The following is a 21,890-nucleotide window of genomic DNA, read 5'->3' as shown; positions in this document are numbered from 1 at the left end:
AATCAATCAACAGTCAAGGCAGTTCCCCTACAGACAAGACCACACTGGGCGACCTAGTCTGAGAATTACCTGAGAAATCCCTCAGTTGAGATCCCCTCGAGTTGACAATAAAAACTAACCAGGACGCCAAGCTAAGGAAAATACATGTATTTGCTCAAGACTCTCAGTTGACTGTTAAAAAGCTTAGCTGTCTCTCAGTTCCTCACGGAGCTGGAGGGCTGATTTCTACGCAACTGAACTGTGCAGAAGTTGATACAGCAATCCCAGAAGGTCCTGAGCAGTAAGAAGCGCCTGGACCCAGAGCCCAGCCCGCGCCTCCTCCAAAGGAGTTCCTGACCCACCTAGGACATGACCTCCCATGAGGACAAGCTGCATCTCTGTGATAGCAAGCCATGGGGGAGCAGGAGACTATCTCTGGCACTGAGTTCATTACTTTTCTTTCACTGAAACAAGATACCCAACAAAACAACTCAAGAGAAAAAGGGTCTATTAGGGCCTTCAGAGGGTTCCAACCCTGACAACTTGGTTCTTGGTTCTTGACTCATTGTGAGGCAGAATATCATGGTGGTAGGATTATGTGTCCAAGGGAGGTTTTTTGTTTGTTTGTTTGTTTGTTTTTGTTTTTGTTTTTTTACCTTCTTGCATACAGGAAGCCAAGAACAAGACAGGAAGAGAGAGGGAACATGATAATTTCAAGGACCCATCCCCAGAAACTTAATTCCTCCACCTAGGTTTTACCTCCTGAAGTTTCTAGAACATTCTAAGATATTACCACAGGCCAGGAGCCTAACTTCCAGCAGATGAGCCTTTAAGTGAGACACACCTCATATGCAAACTATAACAGTCACAAGATAGCTGCTTTCCTGGCCTCTGTGTTGAGATGTTGGATTCCCATCTTTTTCAGACCCCTGAAGCCATGAGATGTCCCTAGTAACAATATCTTCTGACTCCTGGCTGTGGTTGATCTAAGGCTTATTTGTGACATGGCCCTTTTGGGAGTCTGGTGATGTCTAGAGAACCCTGCCTTAGAACTTTTTTTTAATGCATAAGATACAAAACTACAAAGAAAACCATTTTTTTGCATTTAAATCATGTATATTTGTTTTATGTGTATGAATGTTTTGCCTACATGTCCATATGTGCAAAATATGCATAAAATACCTGAAGAGGCCCAAAGAGGGCTCAAATCCCCTGGAACTAGAGTTACAGATGGTTGTGAGCCACCATGTGGGTGCTAGGAATCGAACTCAGGACCTCTGGAAGAGCAGCCAGTACTCCTAACCACTGAGCCATCTCTCCAACCCCCACATTCTAAGATTTTATTAGCACATGATATGACAGGATCTAGCAGTAAGTCTGATGGCCACATAATTCTGAGGTCGTGATATTTATGAGTATGATTCTGAGGTATCCACAAGGAAGTGATAGATGTTTGCATTTTAACACACTGCCGGGATGTCTTCAGAATGTGCAAAGGCTCCAAACAACACCCTGGGGAAGCACTGCCAGAAGACAGAAGACGTTTGGACCGTCTGGGAGTGCCCTTGTCCCTGAAGCTGTAGGATCTCACTGTAGAGTTGGGGCACGTCTGTATATACATTTCTTAGGAAGAGGCTTCCACACCATGCAGCCCACATATTCTCCTGTCGGGTCTCAGAACTTAGTCCCAGGGTTAGGAAGATAACTTAATCAGTAAAGTGCTTCTCAAGCAAGTATGAGGACCTGAGTTTGGATCCCACACACACACACACACACACACACACACACACACACACACACACACACCACACACACACACACATACACATACACACACACACACACACACACACCACACACACACACACACACACACACACACACACACACACACACACACACATACACACACACACACAACACACACACACACACCATACAACACAACACACCATAACATACACAAACACACAAACACACACACACACACCACAACACACACACACACACACACTTACACACACACACACACACCACACACATACACACACACACACACACACACACACACACACACACAAACACACACATCACACACACACACACAAACACACACATCACACACACACACAAACAAACACACAAAAATATACACAAACCAAACACAAACACTTCAAACACACACACACACACACCACAAATACACCAACCCACATAAACAGCCTCACACACACACTCTCACCCACACACACACACACACACACACACACACACACACACACACACACACCCACACACACACACACACACACACACACACACACACACACACACACACACACACACACACACACACACACACACACACACACACACACACACACACACACACACACACACACACACACACACACACACACACACACACACACACACACACACACACACACACACACACACACACACACACACACACACACACACACACACACACACACACACACACACACACCCCTTCCACCCTTACCTACGTTTAACACATACAGAGGTTAGTCCTGAAGTGTCTCCAAGGGCCCACCAGCCTCTGTTCAAAGAATTTGCTAAGCAAATCCATGGCTCACCTAAGCAGGGAACCCATGGGAGCAACGTGCTGCAGAAATTGTTTTTAAGGATAATTTGCTGTGTGAATTAAACACCGTCGCCATTGGATGTTGACTTTCATGTGTGAATTGTTGGCACACAAATGGGTGTTGCTAATTGCGAGTGTGTTCTGTGTGTTCATTAAGTCGGGCCTGAAGTCGGGGTGCAGACGTGCTCTGATAGAACCCAGCATAGACAGAAGGTAATAAGATTCCTCTCTTCAGATCTGACTGTAATTTAGGCTGGCTTGTTCTGCAGTCTGAATCAACACAGACTGGCTCTCTCTGTGGACATGGAGTTGTTCTTCATATTCAAAGTTTGCTCTGTCCAGGTGGGTGGTAGAAATCATTGTTTTTGCGGCAGAGGTGAGAGTCTCAGCTCTTGAAACTGTCTCATGGGCGAAAGATTCGAGAGCAGAGCCCCTCTTAATAGCTAATGATGATAACAGCAGCAGCTGATGTCTGTGGAAGTGGGGTGCCATGCTGGCTAATCTGGATTGCTAACCTGAGGAAATTAGAATCACCATGGAAACACACTCTGGGCGTGTCTATGAGGATGTTTCCAGAAAGGTTTAACTGAAGAAGGAAGATCTACACTGAATGTAAACGGCTCATCCTATGAGCTGAGGTGCTGGGCCAAATAAGAAGAAAACAGGCTCAGACGCAGCCCAGACCCAGACCCAGACCCAGACCCAGACCCAGACCCAGACCCAGACACCCAGACCCCAGACCCAGACCCCAGATACCCAGACACCCAGACCCCCAGACCCCAGACCCAGACCCCAGATCCAGACCCAGACCCACATCCCCAGACCCAGACCTAGACCCCCAGACCCCCAGACTCCCCAGACCCCCAGACCCACATCCCCAGACCCCCAGACCCCCAGACCCCCAGACACTCAGACCCAGACCCAGACACCCAGACCCAGACCCACATGCCCCAGACCCCAGACCCCAGACCCCCAGATCCCCAGACCCCCCAGACCCAGACCCACATCCCCAGACCCCTAGACCCCAGACCCCCAGATCCCCAGACCCCAGACCCAGACCCAGACCCAGGCCCAGACCCCCAGAATCCCAGACTCCCCCAGACCCCCCAGACCCCCAGACCCAAGCCCAGGCCCAGGCCCAGACCCAGGCACCCAGAATCCCAGAATCCCACAGACCCAGACCCAGACCCAGACCCAGACCCAGACACCCAGATCCAGACCCAGACCCAGTCCCAAACCCTCAGAACCTCAGACTCCCAGACCCCCAGAACCTCAGACTGCCCCAGACCCCCAGACTTCCAGACCCCTAGACCCAGACCCAGGCCCAGGCCCAGGCCCAGGCCCAGACCCAGGCCCAGAACCAGACCCAGACCCCCAGACCTTCAGACCCCCAGACGCCCAGGCCAATGCCCAGGCCCAGCCCCCAGCCCTGCCTGCTTCCTGTCTGTAGACACAGTAGAACCATATGCTTCAAGCTCCTGCTGCCCTGCCTTCCCAATCATGATGGACTGTCCTCTCAAACTGTAAGCCAGAACAAACACTGTCTTTGTTGTGCGATTCGTCACAACGTCAAGGAATGCGGGTGCTGTGATAAACCTACAGATGAGCTTTTGATGTACGGTCCCTACTTTGTGATCTGGGGGTGGAAGCAAGAAGAGGTTGAACACTTCCTCCCATCAGCCTCGTGTGGGATCTGAAGGGCTGGAAATTGCATCCAGGCTTGGGAAGGTAAACCTGCCACACCGTAGAACTGCCCTTCTACCAGGGTCATGTGACTAGGCACCACTCAGATCCCAGAGGCCCCATCGTAAGGAGGCGGTACCAGTGGGGGCTATGTTCCTCTCGCTCTGAGGCCCTGCAGGTTGCTCTGAGGGTATACAGGCTCTGGACTTAACTGTAGAATACCCAACATTCAGAAAGGTTGCCAAGTCCCTGAAGAGGGGACAGCCCCGAAGGCTGGGGTGTCTCCCCATGCTACCTTGCTATTTCTTCAGGAAATCAGATTAAGATTCAGATCTGCCGTAAGCCACTGGGATGCCTGGAGCACTTTATTCCTCCTGTTACAGCTTTCACTTTTTATCCTGAGAGTTTCCCAGAGGCATATATTGGAAGCTTATCTTCCAGCCCTTGGTCAGTGGGGGTGGGGTGACCTTGAAGGGAATACTGGGACACCGGCCCTTTCTGTCTTTCTTGCTTGTATACTTGGCCGCCGCAAAGTGAAGAATCCTTTACTACCTCAGGCTCCTTCTGTAAGATAGTGAGCTTCCACAGACCCGGGGTGGTAAAGTCAAAAGACCATAGACAAAATTAATTCTCCTTTAAGTCAATTACTTGAGGTGCTTTGTTACCGTGGTTGAACGCTGACTGACATATCATCTTGGGGTAAAAACACTCCCCATTTCTGGATCGGCGCTGTGTAAAGTGCATGGCACACACCGCGGGCTTTATCCGTATTCCCATTTCACAGGTAAGAAAAACTGAGTGTGAGGAAGGATCACCGTCTTGCCCGAGGGTGAACAGTCAGAAAGTAGAAAACAAGTCTTAGCTCAAACGGTTTTCTTTGTCCTCTCTGCTGTGTCTGGATACGCTTTGCATTCTGAGCACCTCATATACCACCCACAGCTCAGCAGATGTCCCTTGAATGAGAAATTAATAACCTGAAGTGAACTGCACACTAAGAGTGAAGAATATGCAGTGTTTGGGGCTCAAAGAAAAATCCAGACTAATATCAAGTTCTCTATTGAACTTTAGGATTTGGAGATCCTGAATGGACCATGTCCTCCCATACATAACAGGGAGGTGACATCCTGAGAGAGCATGCAGTTCCCACACTGACTTAGAGTCTGTGAGCAGTTGTCACCCCTGGGTGTGGTCCTTTCTTTCTCTTTCCTTCTCTTCCCGCCTTACGCCCTCCTCTCTCCCCTCTTCTTACCCTTCCTTCTTTTCCAAAATGAAAGGGCTGCTACGAGTAGATTTGAGCAGAAGCAGCTCTCGTTGAAATGTGCGACCTTTTTCCAGGGAAATCACCCCTGGCTTACAGCAGTCTCAGTTTCTAGAGCGCTGTACATTAGCGTTGGAGCTGGGGAGGTTCGAGAAGCATCCCCTGGGCTGGCATGGAAGATGATTGTAGGTGATATACAGAGCCTTTTTAATTTTAATTGCTATGTATATTTCATGAGTGTGAGGAAATATTGGTTTTCCATTTAGGGCACTGATATGAAGTTTCCTTTTTAAATAAATTTATTTGTATGAACAAGTGAGGCAATTTAAAGAGAAAATATTAAGTAAATAAATTGTACGAGCTGTGCACAGATCTGAGAGACGTCACGATGGTAATTCCCAGGTGGCTGACGTTTGAGAAACACAATTACCAGTGGATGGATTCTCAGATAGGTTCCTTGAATTGAACTCCAGCTGCCCAAGCTGGGAGCAGCTGGAGAAAGACTAAATGATTTCTTGTTTGGGGCTCATGGCACAGACAGGGAAGACAGCAGGTAGTCACACTTATAGAGTGAAGAGTTTCAAACAGAGGTAGTGATGGTCTCACATGTGTGGCCTTCCCTAGAGATACACTGAGGGCCTCTCTGGTCCAGGGATGAAGATGACAATGGTTATGGAAATCATGTGATGCCTGATAGGATGCAATAATGTTGGTGATGATGGTGATGGGGGTGATGAACATGGTGATGACTGACATGATGTAACAATGTTGGTGAAGAAGGAGATGATGGTGATGAGGATGACAAAATTCTTATGATATTGATATTAGAGATGATCATGATGATGATGAAAATGCTGTAATGATGATGGTGATAGTGAGATGGATTTAGTGATGGCAGAAATGATACGATAATGATGTTGCTGATGTCGGTGAGATGGAAATGATGTAATGAGGATGGTGGTGATGGAATTGATGTGGCAATGATGGTGGTGAATGATGGCAGTGATAGTGAAGATTCAATAAAACAGTGCCCAATGCTAATTACACACAAACAAGGCATCAGACCCCCCTTGAGCACTTTTAATCATGTGTATGCATTTCCTCATTTAATTCTCTGAGGTAAATGTTGTCATTATCTCCACTTCACAGACAAGGATGCCAAGGTTAGGTATTTTATGTGTGTTTCCCTTAAAGTACACAGCGAATCTATTCTTTCATTCTTTTCCTTTCTTACAGAGAATTAAATTAGCCTTTTCAGAGTCACTACTAGATAACGGCAGGTTAGGTGTTAATTCGCATTGCAAAAAGCATGCTATCTGCTCCCCAGAAGAGAGCAAGAATCGGGGTGTAGTCTCTGTGTGGAAGGCTCCATGAAGGAAGCATAGGCGTAGAGAGTCAACTGTGAAGCACTACAAAATCAAGCAGGTTCGTCTCTACTGGGGTGTGTTGTTGCAAGTATACAAGGGAATGAGATTCTGACCCGAGCATTTTAGAGGGCTCCCTGGAGAAGAGCCATTTGATCAACCACCAGGAGTCGTGAGGATGTGGGAATCCAAATTAAGAAGTCAACAAAGTGAAATTTCCAGGCCAGCTGAATGGTCCCCAAGAAGATGGGGAGAGTGTGAGACTATAAGGCAAAGGGCACCCACACACCAGCTTCCCAATGGCCCCAGGAGATGTTAAGATGATGGGCAGGTGGAAACCATTGCCAGCATCTCTCCATCTCTGCCATTACTGTCCTCGCTCTCATTTTCTAGGCACTCTTGAATCTTCTCATTCCAAAGCATTCCACAGGGATGATTTTCACTCCATTAGGAGGCATTAATCATACATGATAGGTTTCATTATGACATTTTCACATTTGTAAATAATATGACTTGATGGTGTTCATTCCCTGTTACCCTCTCATGTTCCTCTCCCATGGTTTCTGTTTTAGTTTCTTTTCAAGTGCTGTGATTAAAAGAAAAAAAAAAGACTATAAAAGGAACATAAGGGATAAAGGGTTTTGTTGGTTCACAATTCCATGTTTCAGTCTACCAGAAATCAAGACAGCAGGACGTTGTAGCATCTAGTCACATTGTATCCACCGGCAACATTACAACCACTGGCAAGAGCAAAGAGCATGTGCACTGGCTCAGCTCTGCACTCTTACACAATCCAGAGTCTTCTGCAAAGAGGATTGTGCTGCCCGCAGTGGGCAGTCCTCCCAAAGAACCAAAATAACCCTGGGTGGCATGCCCAGAGGGCCCTTCTCAGTTGACTTTGGGTTTTTTTTAAGTTGACAATTAGCACTAGCATTTTCTCTCAATCTCTTAGCTGCCATAAGTTGTCTGTGAATCTTCAGGGCCTCGTGAGAGTCTTTGAGAGGAAGAATATTCTAGTCTGACCCTAGACCAAAGGGTAGGGAAAGAAATACCTATCCCCTAGGTGCCAGAATTCAAGTTTAGAAGCTGCAGAAAAGTTGGATACCACCCATAATCCCTCTGGGCAGAAAAATCCTTGGTCAACACTTGCTTTCCCCTTCTCTCAATATTTACTTTGCACACACTTTTTAATAACATAATCCTGATTGCGCCGTAAGTAATTTTGAAGTTCACACTTTCCCTACTTACGATTTTAATGAAGATTCCTCCTCACGATATTGCGGTTTTGTGCAAACAGTTCTGATGTCTGCCTACGTCTATTATTTGATCTTGTGGGTACACTAGAGATTCTTCCTTATTATTTTTGGACATTTGTTTGTCGGATTTGGGAGCCTGTAAATAAAGTTTGGGTGCCAGTCCTCGCGGATGAAGACTTGGCAGCATCTTGAATTCTAACACTGGGACGCATTCCCAGAAGTGGATTACTGACTCAGGGGACTGGAGCGTTTGATAATACATTTGCCGCACAAAGCTAAAATTGCTGTGAGATGGACTGAGGGCTGACCAGCTAAACTGGGCTGCCTTTGAAGGAGAAAATTGGACCACTGTGGAGAGAAAGACACAGGCACTAGACAGAGACGGAACCTTGTCTGACCTCCCCACCCCCACCTCCTTGCTCTGCAACCTGGGCCTTGGTTTTCCATCCCAGCGGTGTTGACCTTTGGAGCTGGACTCTTTATGTAGCAGCTGACCTGTGCGCAGGATTTCCAGGGGGGTCCCTAACCTCAACCCACTAGGTATCAATAGCAGCTCCAAACATGTGAAGAGCAAAACTGTCCCCAGACTCGGCTGAATGTCTCCTGGGGTTGAAAGCCAGCCCAGCAAGCACAGCTGCAAGACTGAACCCTGTTAATGTGCACTACCGACACCGTGGGGGCAAAAAATGATGTGCTTGGTGTTGTCTTAGTGGTGTTCAGTGACTAGATGGTGCTTGGACTATTCTTAAAAGCAGTGGGGGCAACAGTTTGCCTAGGGCTGAGAACACTCCAGAGAGAAAGCCTGCAGCCACTTCCATATCTTGGTTGGTTGGTTGGGTTGGTTGGTTGGATGGATGGATTATGGATGGATGGATGAGTGGGTGGGTGGGTGGGTGGATGGATGGATGGATGGATGGATGGATGGATGGCTGATTGGGTAGATGGATGGATGGATGGATGGCTGATTGGATAGATGGATGGATGGATGGATGGATGGATGGATGGATGGATGGATGGATGGATGCATGGATGGATGGATGAATGGATGGATGGATGGATGGATGGATGGATGGATGGATGGATGGATGCATAGCTGGATGGATGGATGGATGGATGGATGGATGGATGGATGGATGGATGGATGCATAGATGGATGCATAGATGGATGCATAGATGGATGGATGGATGGATGGATGGATGGATGGATGGATGGATGGATGGATGGATGGATGGTTGGGTGACTGGATGTTTACAATTGGATTGTAACTATCTAAGAGGTAGATTACTATCAACTTGATATAAAGCAAAAACAGTCCCGATTATCAAAAAAATCTGCCTGATCTATTGCTATGAAATTAATCGAAATGTCAAAGGACGTCCTGTGTGCTGAGAACCTTGCACATGTAACACTGAAGTAACGGCTTCTCCTAGCATATCCGTTTTATAAACAAGGAAGGACTCTAACCCAAATCACACCATCACACAGCATAAAGAACATAGATTCCCCGGTGACCGACTTAATGGTTTCATTTCCCCTGAGAGACAACTCTGCTGAAATAATTCCAAAGTTCAGTGACTGGAATAGACTGACTGGACAGCGAGTCCCAGGGATGGGATCGCGGGTGCTGTCCCTGAGATTTCTTCTTCTTCTAAACTTGGGGTTTGAGAGATCAAACTCGGGTCTTCACCAATGTGCAGCAAGCACTTTACCAACTGAGCCACCTCCCTGGTCCATCTTGGCCAGATTTTGGTTGGTTTTGTTCTGCAGATAGCTGGAGAGGGACAGAGGCATTCAGGTCCTTAGCCAATCAGCCAATGGGAAGTCCTGTGATGTCTGTTTATTGATGTCCACAATGGTACCACGCCTGAGCTGCCGGCACTTTCAAACACAATGTTTTCCACCCTGCTGATCCCAGAGACGCAGAATCCTGCCGTCCTCCAGCCTTGTTCAGGCGCTCTTCAGTGCATCAGACTAGCTTTTCTGTTCCCCACATGAAGGTGCCCTGGGGGCTTCCTGCCCACAGGTCATTGAGAGACAATTTCCATCCACCCTGGCTGCCTCCTTTTCTTCCTTTGCTGTTTCTCCAAGCTTCCGGGAAGGAGGAAAGGATAGACTGGCTCTGGGATAGGCACTGAGTCAAAAACAGAATTTCGTTTCATCACAGATGTGGTCACTGGGGTGTCCAAGATCAAAGCACAGCCTCAGGGGCTGCTCTCTGCCACTGACGTGTACCCTGTCATTCTCCTAACATGGCAGTGAGCTGAAAAGCAGGAGAAGGAGGGTTCTCAATGCAAATGCAGAGGGGACTTTCCTTTCCTGTTACTCTGTTTTATCAGTGACCTCAGTGAGTTGAATGGCCACATCGGGTAGATTTTCCTCAGTGCACTGATTTAAATGCCAGTCCTGCCAGGAAAATGTCCACATAGCTACACTCAAAAAGGCTTTGCCAGCTGTCGTGCGGCAGCCCCTAATCCAGTCAGGCTGACATCTAAATTAGCTCTGGCACCTGATGAGCAGGTATTAATCCCGTGGATTGTCCTCTAACGCCTCCCATTAGAAACGGCAGAACTTTGAACCTTGTTTTGAGAAGAGTAGCAGAGCTACCTCTCCACCCAGAGGGAGGGACTTGAGGACCTTATGTCCCTCTAATGGAGCGGACTATACTCTTTTCCATCACCACTTATGCTGGTGACTCCTCTTGTAGGTAAATAGGGAACCTAGAATAGAGTTTAAATCCTCAGAGGATAAGCTTCTGCTCCCCGTTTGGCCCCCTGCTCTTGGGTTTTGAGTTCAGGTAAAGTGTATTGTTGAGAGGCTCAGCAGGATGGTGGAAATGAGCAAACTCTGAAGCCTGGGTTCAGTCAGAAAATATATTGTTTTGTGTCCAGAGAGAGAGGGAGAGGGAGAGGGAGAAGGACAGGGACAGGGACAGGGACAGGGACAGGGACAGGGACAAGGAGAGGGACAGGGAGAGGGAGAGGGATAGGAAGAGCAGGCCTGGTGGCTCATGTCTATTGTCTTCACACTTGGAAGGGAGGCTGAGGCAGGAGGATACCCACAAGTCCTATCAAACCTGGACTAGATAGGGAGTTCGAAGCCAGCCTAAGCTGCAAAGTCAGACTATAAAGATATGGCTGGTGACTGTCTTCTGCGGGCCCCAGCACTTGCAAGGTAGGCCAGCAGACCAGGACCTGTGTGTGTGTGTGTGTGTGTGTGTGTGTGTGTGTGTGTGTGGTGTGTGGGTGTGTGCATGTGTGTGCATGCACAAGAATGCCATGCCTCATGGGTGGGCTATCCACAGAGACCAGAAGAAGGGATCAGATATTCTGGGACTAGAGGTGGTGCAGCAATGGGCAGCCTGGTGTGGGTGCTAGGAACTGAACTCTGGTCCTCTGAAAGAGCAGTGCATGCTTTTCACTGTACATGAAATGACTTTAGTGGCCAGGGGCAGGGCATTAAAATGCATTTATCATGTGCTGTTTTTTTTTTCCTGAAGCCGATTTAACCATAATTACTTAAGAAAGGCTCTGATTGATACGAACCCCCAAACCTCTTCTTGATACTTGGTTATTCGTTTAAGAAGAAAGCAGAAGCAAAATTGAGCTGTCTTCATCAGATTTCCTTTCTATTTATGGCAAGCGAGGCTCATAGTCTATTTAGGAGAGTGATATAATTTTCCTCATTACGTGGATGTATTTAAATACAACAAAATGAGTACATTTAAAATTAAGCAAGTCGCAGGGAAGATTGCTCACTTTGGCATGACAACTTCCGTGAAGAATGGAACTGTTGTCTTAGCCAGAACAAAGACTTCTGAGCTCCATCCGCCTCCCACAGGAAGATCTGCCCTTGGACCAGTAAAAACATGTAGGTGTGACTTGATCTAGAAGCCTGATTTGAGGCTGGAGAGATGGCTCAGCGGTTGTAAGCACTCGTGGCTCTACCGGAAGGTACAATTCCCAGCATCCACATGGCAGCTCACAACTGTCTGTACCTCCAGGATCTGACAACCTCACACACAGACATACATGCAGACAGAACACAAACACACATTTAAAAAAAAAGTAAAAAAATAAGTGAACTATGAGAGTTCCCACAGCTCTTGCAGAGGACTGGAGTTTAGTTCCCAGCACCCACATCAGGCAGCTCATAACTGCTTGGAGCTCTAGTCCCAGGGAATCTAATTCCTCTGGCCTCTGCAGATACCATATTCACATGCACAAACCCAGAATCAGACACACATGCATGCACATAAGCAAAAGTAAAAAACTTTTAAAAAAAAGAAAAGAAAAAGGAAAAACGAACAGCATACTTTTCAGGCTGGCTAGCGCTGAGGAGAGGGAAACAGACCCTGGTGTTAAGGAGTGTGGCTAAGTGCTTGGATTCTGTAGTCAGAACCCCAGGTTCGAACCCCAGCTCTTCTCCTCCTACCTGTTTACAGCTATGGAACCTTGAGAAGTAATGAAACCTCTCTGGGCTCCCATGTCTTCATCCGTAAGCGACTTACAGTCTTGTATGCGGTGCTGGAGAGATGCCTCAGGGTACCTAGGTTTGGCTCCCGGGACCCATTATCAGGTGATTTCCCAAACACCTGTAAGTTCAGCTCCAGGGCATCGGGCACTCTCTGGACTCTCCGGGTACCTGCGCAAATGTGCACATAAATTATGTATGCACATAGACCATGGTGACAAAATGCCCAAGAAAGAAGGAAAGGATACTTTAGCTCACAGTTTCTGAGGTGCCAATTCGTGAGCGCTCGGTTCCGTTTTTGTGTTCTGGACCTGTGGCGGGACAGAACATCATGGCAGGGCGTGCGTGAGAGAGTAGAGTGACTCCACTCACTGACTGGAGACAAAATACACCTCCCAAAGGTGTACGCCCAGGAACCAGCTTCCTCCTGCAGAGCCAGTCTCACATTTCCACGGCCTCCCATCAGGCTCTAAGCCCCTCCCAACAGTCCCGGCTGTGGAATTGTAGGGCAAGTCTTCAACACATAGGCTTTGAGGTGCACATTGAGTCCAGCCTACTTTCTAGACATGGATTGAAGCATCCAAACCGTTGCTGGGAAGCATCCAGGAAACACCACGTAAGGGGGAATCATGGTGTGAGGAGAGGCGAGTTCTAAGTTTATCCCGGAGAGCTACCCAGGAAGCACAGGGTGCTAATTGAAATGGGCAAGATGGCTCTAGCATGGCTTCCTGGAGGGGTTCCCCTCAGCCACACAGTGGATACGATGGAATTTGAGGAAGGAGAAGCAGTTAACAGGAGCAAAGTGCAAAGGCCTTCCCACGTGCGTCTGCTTCTTAGAAATTGGATTTCTAGGGCTGGGGAGAGAGTGGTAGGATACCCAGCATGCACTGAGACGCCCTGGGCTCTATCCAGAGTTGTGATAGCTCATGTCTACAATCCCAGCACTCAGAAGATGGATGCGGGATCAGAAGTTCAAGTTATCCTCAGTTACGTGGCGACTTTGGGGCTATCATGGGCTACGTTAGAGAGAAGAGGAAACCATTGGAGTTGCAGAGCAGCAAGACTCCAAATGATTCCTTTACCATCTCTGCTTCAGATCGTGTCCCTGACCATCGCGAATGTTCTTTCTCTCTGTTTAATGTGAGGCCATTTCAGTGTTTGAGGGAACCAGGGTCCAGGGTCTCTGCAAAGATCTTCAGGTTGATGCCTGTGCCTGGAGGTTCTAAATTTTTGCTTCTGTCCATAGGTGATCTTGTGTCCCGGGCGATGCACCATCTACAGCCCCTCAATGTGAAACACCATGGCAATGGTACTCCCCTGCACCACAAGCAGGGGGCGCTCTACTGGGAGCCGGAAGCCCTGTACACTCTCTGCTACTTCATGCACTGCCCGCAAATGGAGTGGGAAAATCCCAACGTAGAACCTTCCAAGGTCAACCTCCAGGTGGAAAGGTACGTCTTGCCTGGCTTCCGAGCATCACAGAACAGCTCTTGGCGCGCCATAGCCCTGTGATGAATTGGCACTGCCCTCCGAGATGAAGATAGATTGCGGGGTGGGGATGGGAGAGAATTGCTGTCCCTATCCCGTAGCACACTGGAGGGGAACCTCATGACCTGAGGAGATATCTTAAAGCCTGGTGGAGTTTTGGAAATAGCCTTATATGTGCCTAGTCCTGTACAGGATAAAACTGGCCTGGGTCACAGGAGTGTGCCTGCGTATCTCCAAGGGGAAGGAACCTCTGGAATGCAGTTTGACTTCCTTGTAAATAATTCGCGGGCGCCATCCTCTTAAATGTCTCAATCTTTCTTCCTTCACGGCTACCTTGGGACCTCCGGCCGATTAGAGCACCTGCCTAGCCAGAAGAGGGTCCCTGTGGATGCCACAGACACAGCTAGGCTGTCCTGGGAAAAGACATTTAGCTGTCCCCGTAGCGTGGAATCCTTGTGGGAAGAGAAGGATGAGAAGGGGCTCTGAGCTGTGTCCCTCCATTTCTGCTTGTCTCAGCCTCCCTTCTGCACACCAGGAAGCCTAATTACACAATTTCCCAGGATTCCTTAAACCTTGAAATCCCGGGATCCTCTGGGGAATATCCCCACTCTCTCAGAGGTCTGGGATTAGAAATAGCTTTCAAAACAGGCTACCTGGAAGTGTCCCTCCCTTGCCCCCTTCTTACCTGTCTTTTCTCCAGGCAAATGAATCGGGCCTTGCTTGGTCTAACGCTAATGGAAACGACTCCCGCTCATACCTAGGAGAATAGGCGTTGAAATACATACTGCCAGTGCTCCAACCCGGGCACTTCCGACTAAAACCTGAGGCCTTGAGTAAATGCCTTCCCCTCCTCTGCCTTGGTTTCTTCATCTGCAAAATGGGATATAAAAAAGCAATTTTTTAAAACAGGGCTGTAGGAAACTTAAGTGATTTGAACAACGCCTAGCACACCCAAGTAGCCTATCAACGCCCCTTCTTACTGTTGTCATTGTAGCTATGACGAACACGGGGCAGAACAGTCCCCAGCTTGGCTCCAATCCAAATGATTCTATTAAAACAAACAACAAACCCTCAGTGGTTCTGTTTCTACCACAGTAACTTGTGCCCAATGGGCTCCCCTGAGACCCTCCCACCTCTCAGCATTCTGTTAAAGCAAGAGGATGAAAAATGGCCAGGCAACAGAGATCTTCTCAGCTTTCAGGAATCCCGAGTAGTTAGTATCAATAACCAGTCATCTGAAGCTAACAGATCAGGAGTCACCAAGGTCCCTCAGTTCCCAGGCCAAATCAGCTGACACCCTAGGCAAACTTCCATGCGCAAACATGGCCCCCTGGACTGAAATGTCCGCAGTCCCTGAACAACATCTAACCTCAGATGGACACACCAGCACCTTAGATTCTTGAACTATAGGTCCTCAGAGTTGAGGGAACAGAGGCCATTGGCCTCGGCCTAAGAGGTACTAAACCTTTCAGAGCCTAGGCAGTGGTGAGATTCCTTGACCCGCCTCTCTTATGTCACCTTTGACCTTTGCATCACTACAGATGATGCTTCTCCATGCCCAGCCAAAGATTTCGTCCTCTGAGGCAAACTCTTCCATCCTGCCTTTCCCTCAGGTTCCTGTTGTCTAGTCTCATACACTCGGGTGGATTCTCGTGACCCCTGCCTAGCAAAACAACCAACCTGTGGTTCCATACAGACTCCTGTGTTTGTCCAATGCCTGTGAGCTTCACAGTGTCCCATGGCACCAGAGCCATTGCTGAGATCAATGCTAGGTGCACAGGGGGAAGCCAACAGATAAACAATGTAGACATGGACCGATCCAGTTCCAGCTGTCTGTGGAACATGTCCCTCAGGAATTCTGACATCATTGTAGAACTGAAGTCATCATAGCCCCAAATCGGCTGCTCTTCTGTCTCTCTAGTCTCTAAGGAAGGCACTCCCACTGGCTTTAGAAAACTAGGGCTCTTGTGCCTGCTTTTACAACCAGACAGCATGTTGCAGAATGACTTTTTCTGGAGAGATCTATTTGCACATGAAAGAGAGGGCACCAAACAGGAAATGTTGCCATACAGGTCTAGTTTAGTGTAACAGTGAGTTTAATCACACACACACACTCACACACACACACACACACACACACACACACACACACACACACACACACATCTTTGCAGAGGGCTGTGCCTGTCTTGTCCCCTCCTTCAAATAACCCTGTCGACTGCCTGTATATCTCAGTAGGTAACAGGGCCTTGTGAGCCCCTCCTCCACTCATGTTAGAAAGCTAATGGGGCTAAACCTTCTTCAGCTCTGCCTAGGATAATCACAGACACTGCTGGTTCACTGGGGCAGCAGCCATGTTGTACCAGAGGACCAGTGTTGTACAGCGCATGCAGAGTCTGTGACGTCTCAAGTCTCTGTTCCCTTCTGCCCAGGCGACTGTGGCTGTGCTTCATGACTCCCGTCCCCTCTCACCTTGATTACTGAAGCTGATTTCTCAACGATCTGCACAACAAGTGAGCTTTTATACCTTCTGGCCAGCTCCACCCTCCTCACCGTTACCAGATTTAAACTTCTAAGAGCTAATAGGCCATGCTGTTGCGTGACCCTGCCCATACAAGTGTGTGGTTCCTATATCCACTGTGTTTATCAGCAGCCATTTTCCCGTCTTGAGTCTATTTCTGCATTCAGAGTGTGGCTGGAGCAGTTGGAAGTCTAAAGAGGCCCACGAAGAAATGCAGAACTTCCAGGCCATACTTGAAACGGACATGAGCTACATGTCCCGGACTCCCTCAAAGACATTTATGTCATTCTTTTCGTCTCTCCTTGGTTGGACTTTCTAAAAACCAAAGTAGATGTTAACATTTCTAAAAGTCCTGATTGCTTTTGTCTTCTGGAAATCCTACAGCTCAGGGAGTCAGGTAGATGCCGGATAGGAATCCCAGCCTGGCTTTGTACAGTTCTGACAACTTGAACGAGTGATTCCACCTCTTGGGATCACCTTTTGTCGTCTGAAACATGAGAAAGGACACTCCTCATGGGACAGGTACAAGACGTGAGTCAGATATCAGAGCTCACACACCCAGGGCAATCCTTCACCACTGCTGCTACCAAAAAAGAAAGCTGCTATCCTACATTTTTTTCTCTCTAAAATGTTCTTATCTTTGTCCTCACTGAGGCTCATGAGCGGCTCTTTCTACAAGAACAGCTCTCTTCCTGTCCCTTAACACTTTCGAGTTTAACATCTGAAACCATTATGCATAGTCAGCTTCAGAAAGAACTTTCCTTGGGAGATAGGACTCTTCTTAGAATTGTGTGCCCACTGCTCTCAGTGGCATCTTCTTGGCACTCTCTTCTGGCAAATTTGTATAAGGCCATAGTGTATGCATATGTGTATGTGGTGTGTGTGTGTGTGTGTGTGTGTGTGTGTCTGTGTGTCTGTGTGTGTGTTTTCTAGATCATCAGCTCCTTAGGAATAGAGGTGATATATAGGTTTTCCCATTCCAATAACGAGCCTGTGAAATAACTGGCTAAAATGTGGATTCTTTCATGCCTCATGCAGTCACTTCTGATCCAAAGAGTTTTTCTCGATTAAAATCTAAGATGAAGCTTACAGGGGCTGTGTCCTGTGAAACGTGAACTCAGTTCTGCACTTGCTGCCCTGTTGTGGATGGTTCCGTTTTTCTGTGTGGTGGTTTGAAGAAACTCAGTGGGAGTATGAGATTAGTGTAGCTTGTTCTGTCAGGACTTTGGCTACTATTTCTAGAGCTGTTAGAGGCTGTCAAGTGTGGCAGGTATATTCCTTTTGTTAAAAAAATCAGACAGATTTTGTGAGATTTATAATTAAGCTGTTTATTTTCCAAACCACAGTGGTGTGTTCCAAACACCTTAATACTGAGGGTGAGCTACTTTTTAAAATAGAATTACTTTATGTTGAGAACAAGTCCCCCCTCCCAAGTCATCATCTTTGCTGTAAATATCAGTGATTCCTCGATGTCTTTGGCCACGGATGAATTCACTTATTTATTGCCACAATGTAACATAATAATAACAAGGAGAGAAGAGATAGGAATGCTTTGTGGCCTTAATTATGTGGTGCTGTGTGGGAGGAACAATGAAGAGCTTCACTGACGAGAGTAGACAGGACAGGTCTGCCTGCCCCCCACCCCGTCTTTCTGGAAGGAAAAGAAGCAGAACTGATCCCAGGTAGCAATAGTTCTCACCTCTTCAGCCAGCAGAATGTGCAGACAAATGTGGCAGGAGAGATCTCTGGGGATCTCAGCCACAACCGTGAGCATCATTCCTTCATGCATTGCCAAGTGTTTGAGGAAACCTAATGGTGTGTAACAAAACGGCCTTGCCATGCAAGAGAGTTTACACTTGAAGAAACAGAGTTCATAAAGCAAGCAGACCAGAACCTTAGAGGTAAATATCATCCGGTTATATCTCCATAGATCTTCACTTTGCCAAAAGTGCACCTCTCCTATAAATTCTTAAGGCACTTTCACCCACAGGGGAAACAAGGTTCCTATTTCAACAGATTCCCAAGGGCTTTCCTAGGGTTGTGCAAAGCATACAGAAGTCTGGATGTAAATATTCTGTCAGATCCTTACTTGCCTAAGTTGAACCTAGGGGAACTGCTTAAAGCAAAAGAAAAAGCTCTGAAAGGCTGGGCATGGGCAGAAGGCTCACATCCCCTGTCCTCTTCTGTGTGAGAAGTTGACCTGCAATTAATTCCCTGGCTCTGTTCCCCTGGAAACTTGATAAAAGTTGCAGTGTCAGCTGTGTTGCTAAGCAACACGGTGCAACATCAGAATGGCCACATGTTGATAAATTACATCTGGCCCGATATGATAGTTCTAGAAATGTTTGACAAGGACCCAGAGCCTTAGGATTTTCTCAATTCTCTGACTCCTGTCACTCTTTTGAAGGGAACTTGGTGGCTAAATCTTTAGATTCTCCCAAGAGATGTGGGATTTGTAAACTACAGAAGTCCCCACAACTATTCAGGTAAACCTTGTCCCCACATCTGAGTGTCCCCTGGGTAGATGGCAGCTCTTCCAGAGTAGGCAAGTGAAAGGCTCCCTGCTACATCCCTGTTGACTAGATCTTAGCCGGCTGCTGGGCCAGACAAGGGCCAGGATAAACTGTGAGTCTAGATGTTTAGTTGAGCCTTCAAAGACTTCTGATGGCCACTGGAGTCAGAAAGTCAAAACTCCAGGCTCAGCCTAGAGCAGTATCCAAGTTACACCCAGCCCTAGACAGCTGACTTCACCTCACCACTACTGACCATGAGATACTCCAGAATACTTCTGTAACCATTGCCCCAAGAGAGGGGAGATCTCTGTCACAATTCCTGTCAGCTGGACATGACACCTGTCACAGCTTGTAGCTTCAGATCAAACTCTTGTACCTTTGCTGGGAAAGCTGGGAAGGGAACTTGTAGCTTGGGGAACCGTGACCCATATAGCATGGGAATGCTCATACCTGGGAATGTAAGCTCAGGTTCTTCAGAGCCAAAAAGTCCTACTACACACTTTCTTCTTTACTGTCCTTAAATAATAGTAATAATAGTAATAGTAATAATAATAATAATAATAATAATAATAATACACATGCTTTATTTTCATAGTTCAGTGTTTTTTGACTTTATTGGACATACATGTCATAAGTGGCTGGCTTATCCTCTAACAGTTGGGAACAAAAAGATTGTCCCAGCACAGGGACACCTTGAGTTAACATCCTGGAAGTCTCACAAGCTCAAAAGAGAAGAGAGGCAATGGCTCTGGCAACTTCAGCAGGGCTTATGTAATAACTCTTCTCAGAGAAAATCGCCAGCTCCTTTTTCAGAGGGCCCAGATGAACAAGCACACAAAGGGTCCTGCCCGACACATGGCCGTCAGTGGCTGAATTAGTTACCTGTCTCCTCGCTGTGACAAACGTGCTTGACAAAAGCGATTTAGGCAAGGGACGGTGTGGTCTGGGCTCACGGTTTGAGGACCTGGAACCCATAAAAGCGAGAGCTTGAGACAGCTGGTCGCGTCGTCTCCACGATCAGGAGGTGGAGAGGGTGATGGAGGCTGACCCTCAGCTGAGTTCCTTCTTCTTCTTCAGTCCGGAACCCCAGGAGTCAGTGGTGCTCATAGGTGAGGTGGGTTTCCCCACCTCACTTAACCTAAGCTAATAATCCTTCACAGGTGTGCTCGGAGATTTGTTTCCACGGTGATTCTAAATCCATCAAGTTAACAGCTAAGATGAACTCCTGTAAGGGCTTTTGGAAACTGGCCCCAAATCTCAACCAGCACACAAATGATTTGTAGTAAGGAAAAACATACATGCCGAGTTTGAAAACACCGACTCCAGAGGCAAGGTTTTTGTTTTTTTTTTTTTTTAATATATTTTTTTTTAAGATTATTTATTTAATGTATATAAGTACACTGTAGTTGTCTTCAGACACCAGAAGAGGGCATCAGATCTCTTTACAGATGGTTGTGAGCCACCATGTGGTTGCTGGGAATTGAACTCATAACCTTTGGAAGAGCAGTCGGGTACTCTTAACCACTGAGCCATCTCTCCAGCCCAAGGCAAGGTTTTAAAATACCATATGGTTGTAACTTGGACGTGGCCGCAACTTACTTTATCTGACCAGGGTAAAAACTTACTCCAACCCCAGAAAGTGTGAAACCGCAAGTTATAGTTCATGAGCGAGCTGTAAGTCACCATGGTGCACACATTAGCGGGTGATACCCCATGGCCAAACTGGCCCATTGCCTGGCTTTGAAAATAAACTTTTACTGGGACACAGCTGCACTCATTCACTTACGTATTATTTAGATGACAGCTCTAGCCAATTCCTAGCAACAGATACTCGAATGTTCATAAAACTGAAAGTAGGGTTTGGCCTCTTCCAGAAAATACAAAAGTGCTGACCTTGTAACTATCGCTTAAAAATAACAACAACAAATTCAGATTGAAATTGTAAATACCGCTATACTCTTTATGAGGTAAGGCATGTGTGTGTGTGTTCATGTGTGCATACGTGTGTGTGTGTGTGCTCATGAAGCTTTCCTTCTAGATCCTGTTAACCCAATGGTTCTCAACCTTCCTAATGCTATGTCCCTTTAACACAGTTCCTCGTGTTATGGTGACCTCCAACCATAAAGTTATTCTCATTGCTACTTCATAACTGCAATTTTGCTACTGTGATATGTAATGTAAACACCTGATATGCAGGATATCTGATATGTGACCCCTATAAAAGGATCATTCGACACCCTCCCACCAAGGAGTCACAACCCACAGGTTGAGGGGCTTTGTGGTCACCTGACTGGAGTTAATTAGCTTGCCCAAGGGCATGAAGTTCAAGTTGGAGGACTTGAACCCTGGGAGTTGACCTCTGGTGTGTGTTCATATTTCCTAGGCTGTTTTCCTCTTAACGGATAGTGGATTTCTTTTTCAATGATAATGTTTGAAAACCTCATCTCAAATCTTTGGAGTCTTTTGTGACCTTCATAGATGTTTATAGGTCATTAGAATGAACATCCTTATTCAATAAAACATGATAAGTACCAAAAGGCAATGAAGAAGAAATTCTGCATGGCCCCTGTGACCAGTGGCAAGGGCTGTGACATCAAACAAAGGTTGTTTCATGACACTGGGTCATGGTTTTATTGCTGTGAAGAAACACCAAGACCAAGGCAATTCTTATAAAGGAAAACATTTAATTGAGGCTGGCTTACAGTTTCTTAGGTTCAGTCCATTATCA

General features: G+C 47.0%; 1 protein-coding gene across 2 annotated transcripts in view; it reads left to right on the top strand.

The window, feature by feature from the left end:
• Btbd11 (BTB domain containing 11) overlaps nucleotides 1-21,890 on the top strand; it is a 116,505-nt gene that overhangs the window by 2,880 nt on the left and 91,735 nt on the right. For both annotated transcript variants that reach the window (XM_032910290.1, XM_032910283.1), the window contains exon 2: nucleotides 13,887-14,091. In XM_032910290.1, coding sequence (XP_032766181.1) covers nucleotides 13,887-14,091 — 205 coding nt within the window. The remainder of the gene's footprint in view (nucleotides 1-13,886; nucleotides 14,092-21,890) is intronic.

The sequence above is a fragment of the Rattus rattus genome, chromosome 1 (genome assembly GCF_011064425.1).
Source record: "Rattus rattus isolate New Zealand chromosome 1, Rrattus_CSIRO_v1, whole genome shotgun sequence".
In the NCBI taxonomy this organism is placed as follows: Eukaryota; Metazoa; Chordata; class Mammalia; order Rodentia; family Muridae; genus Rattus; species Rattus rattus.
This window is presented reverse-complemented; position numbering and strand designations above follow the sequence as displayed.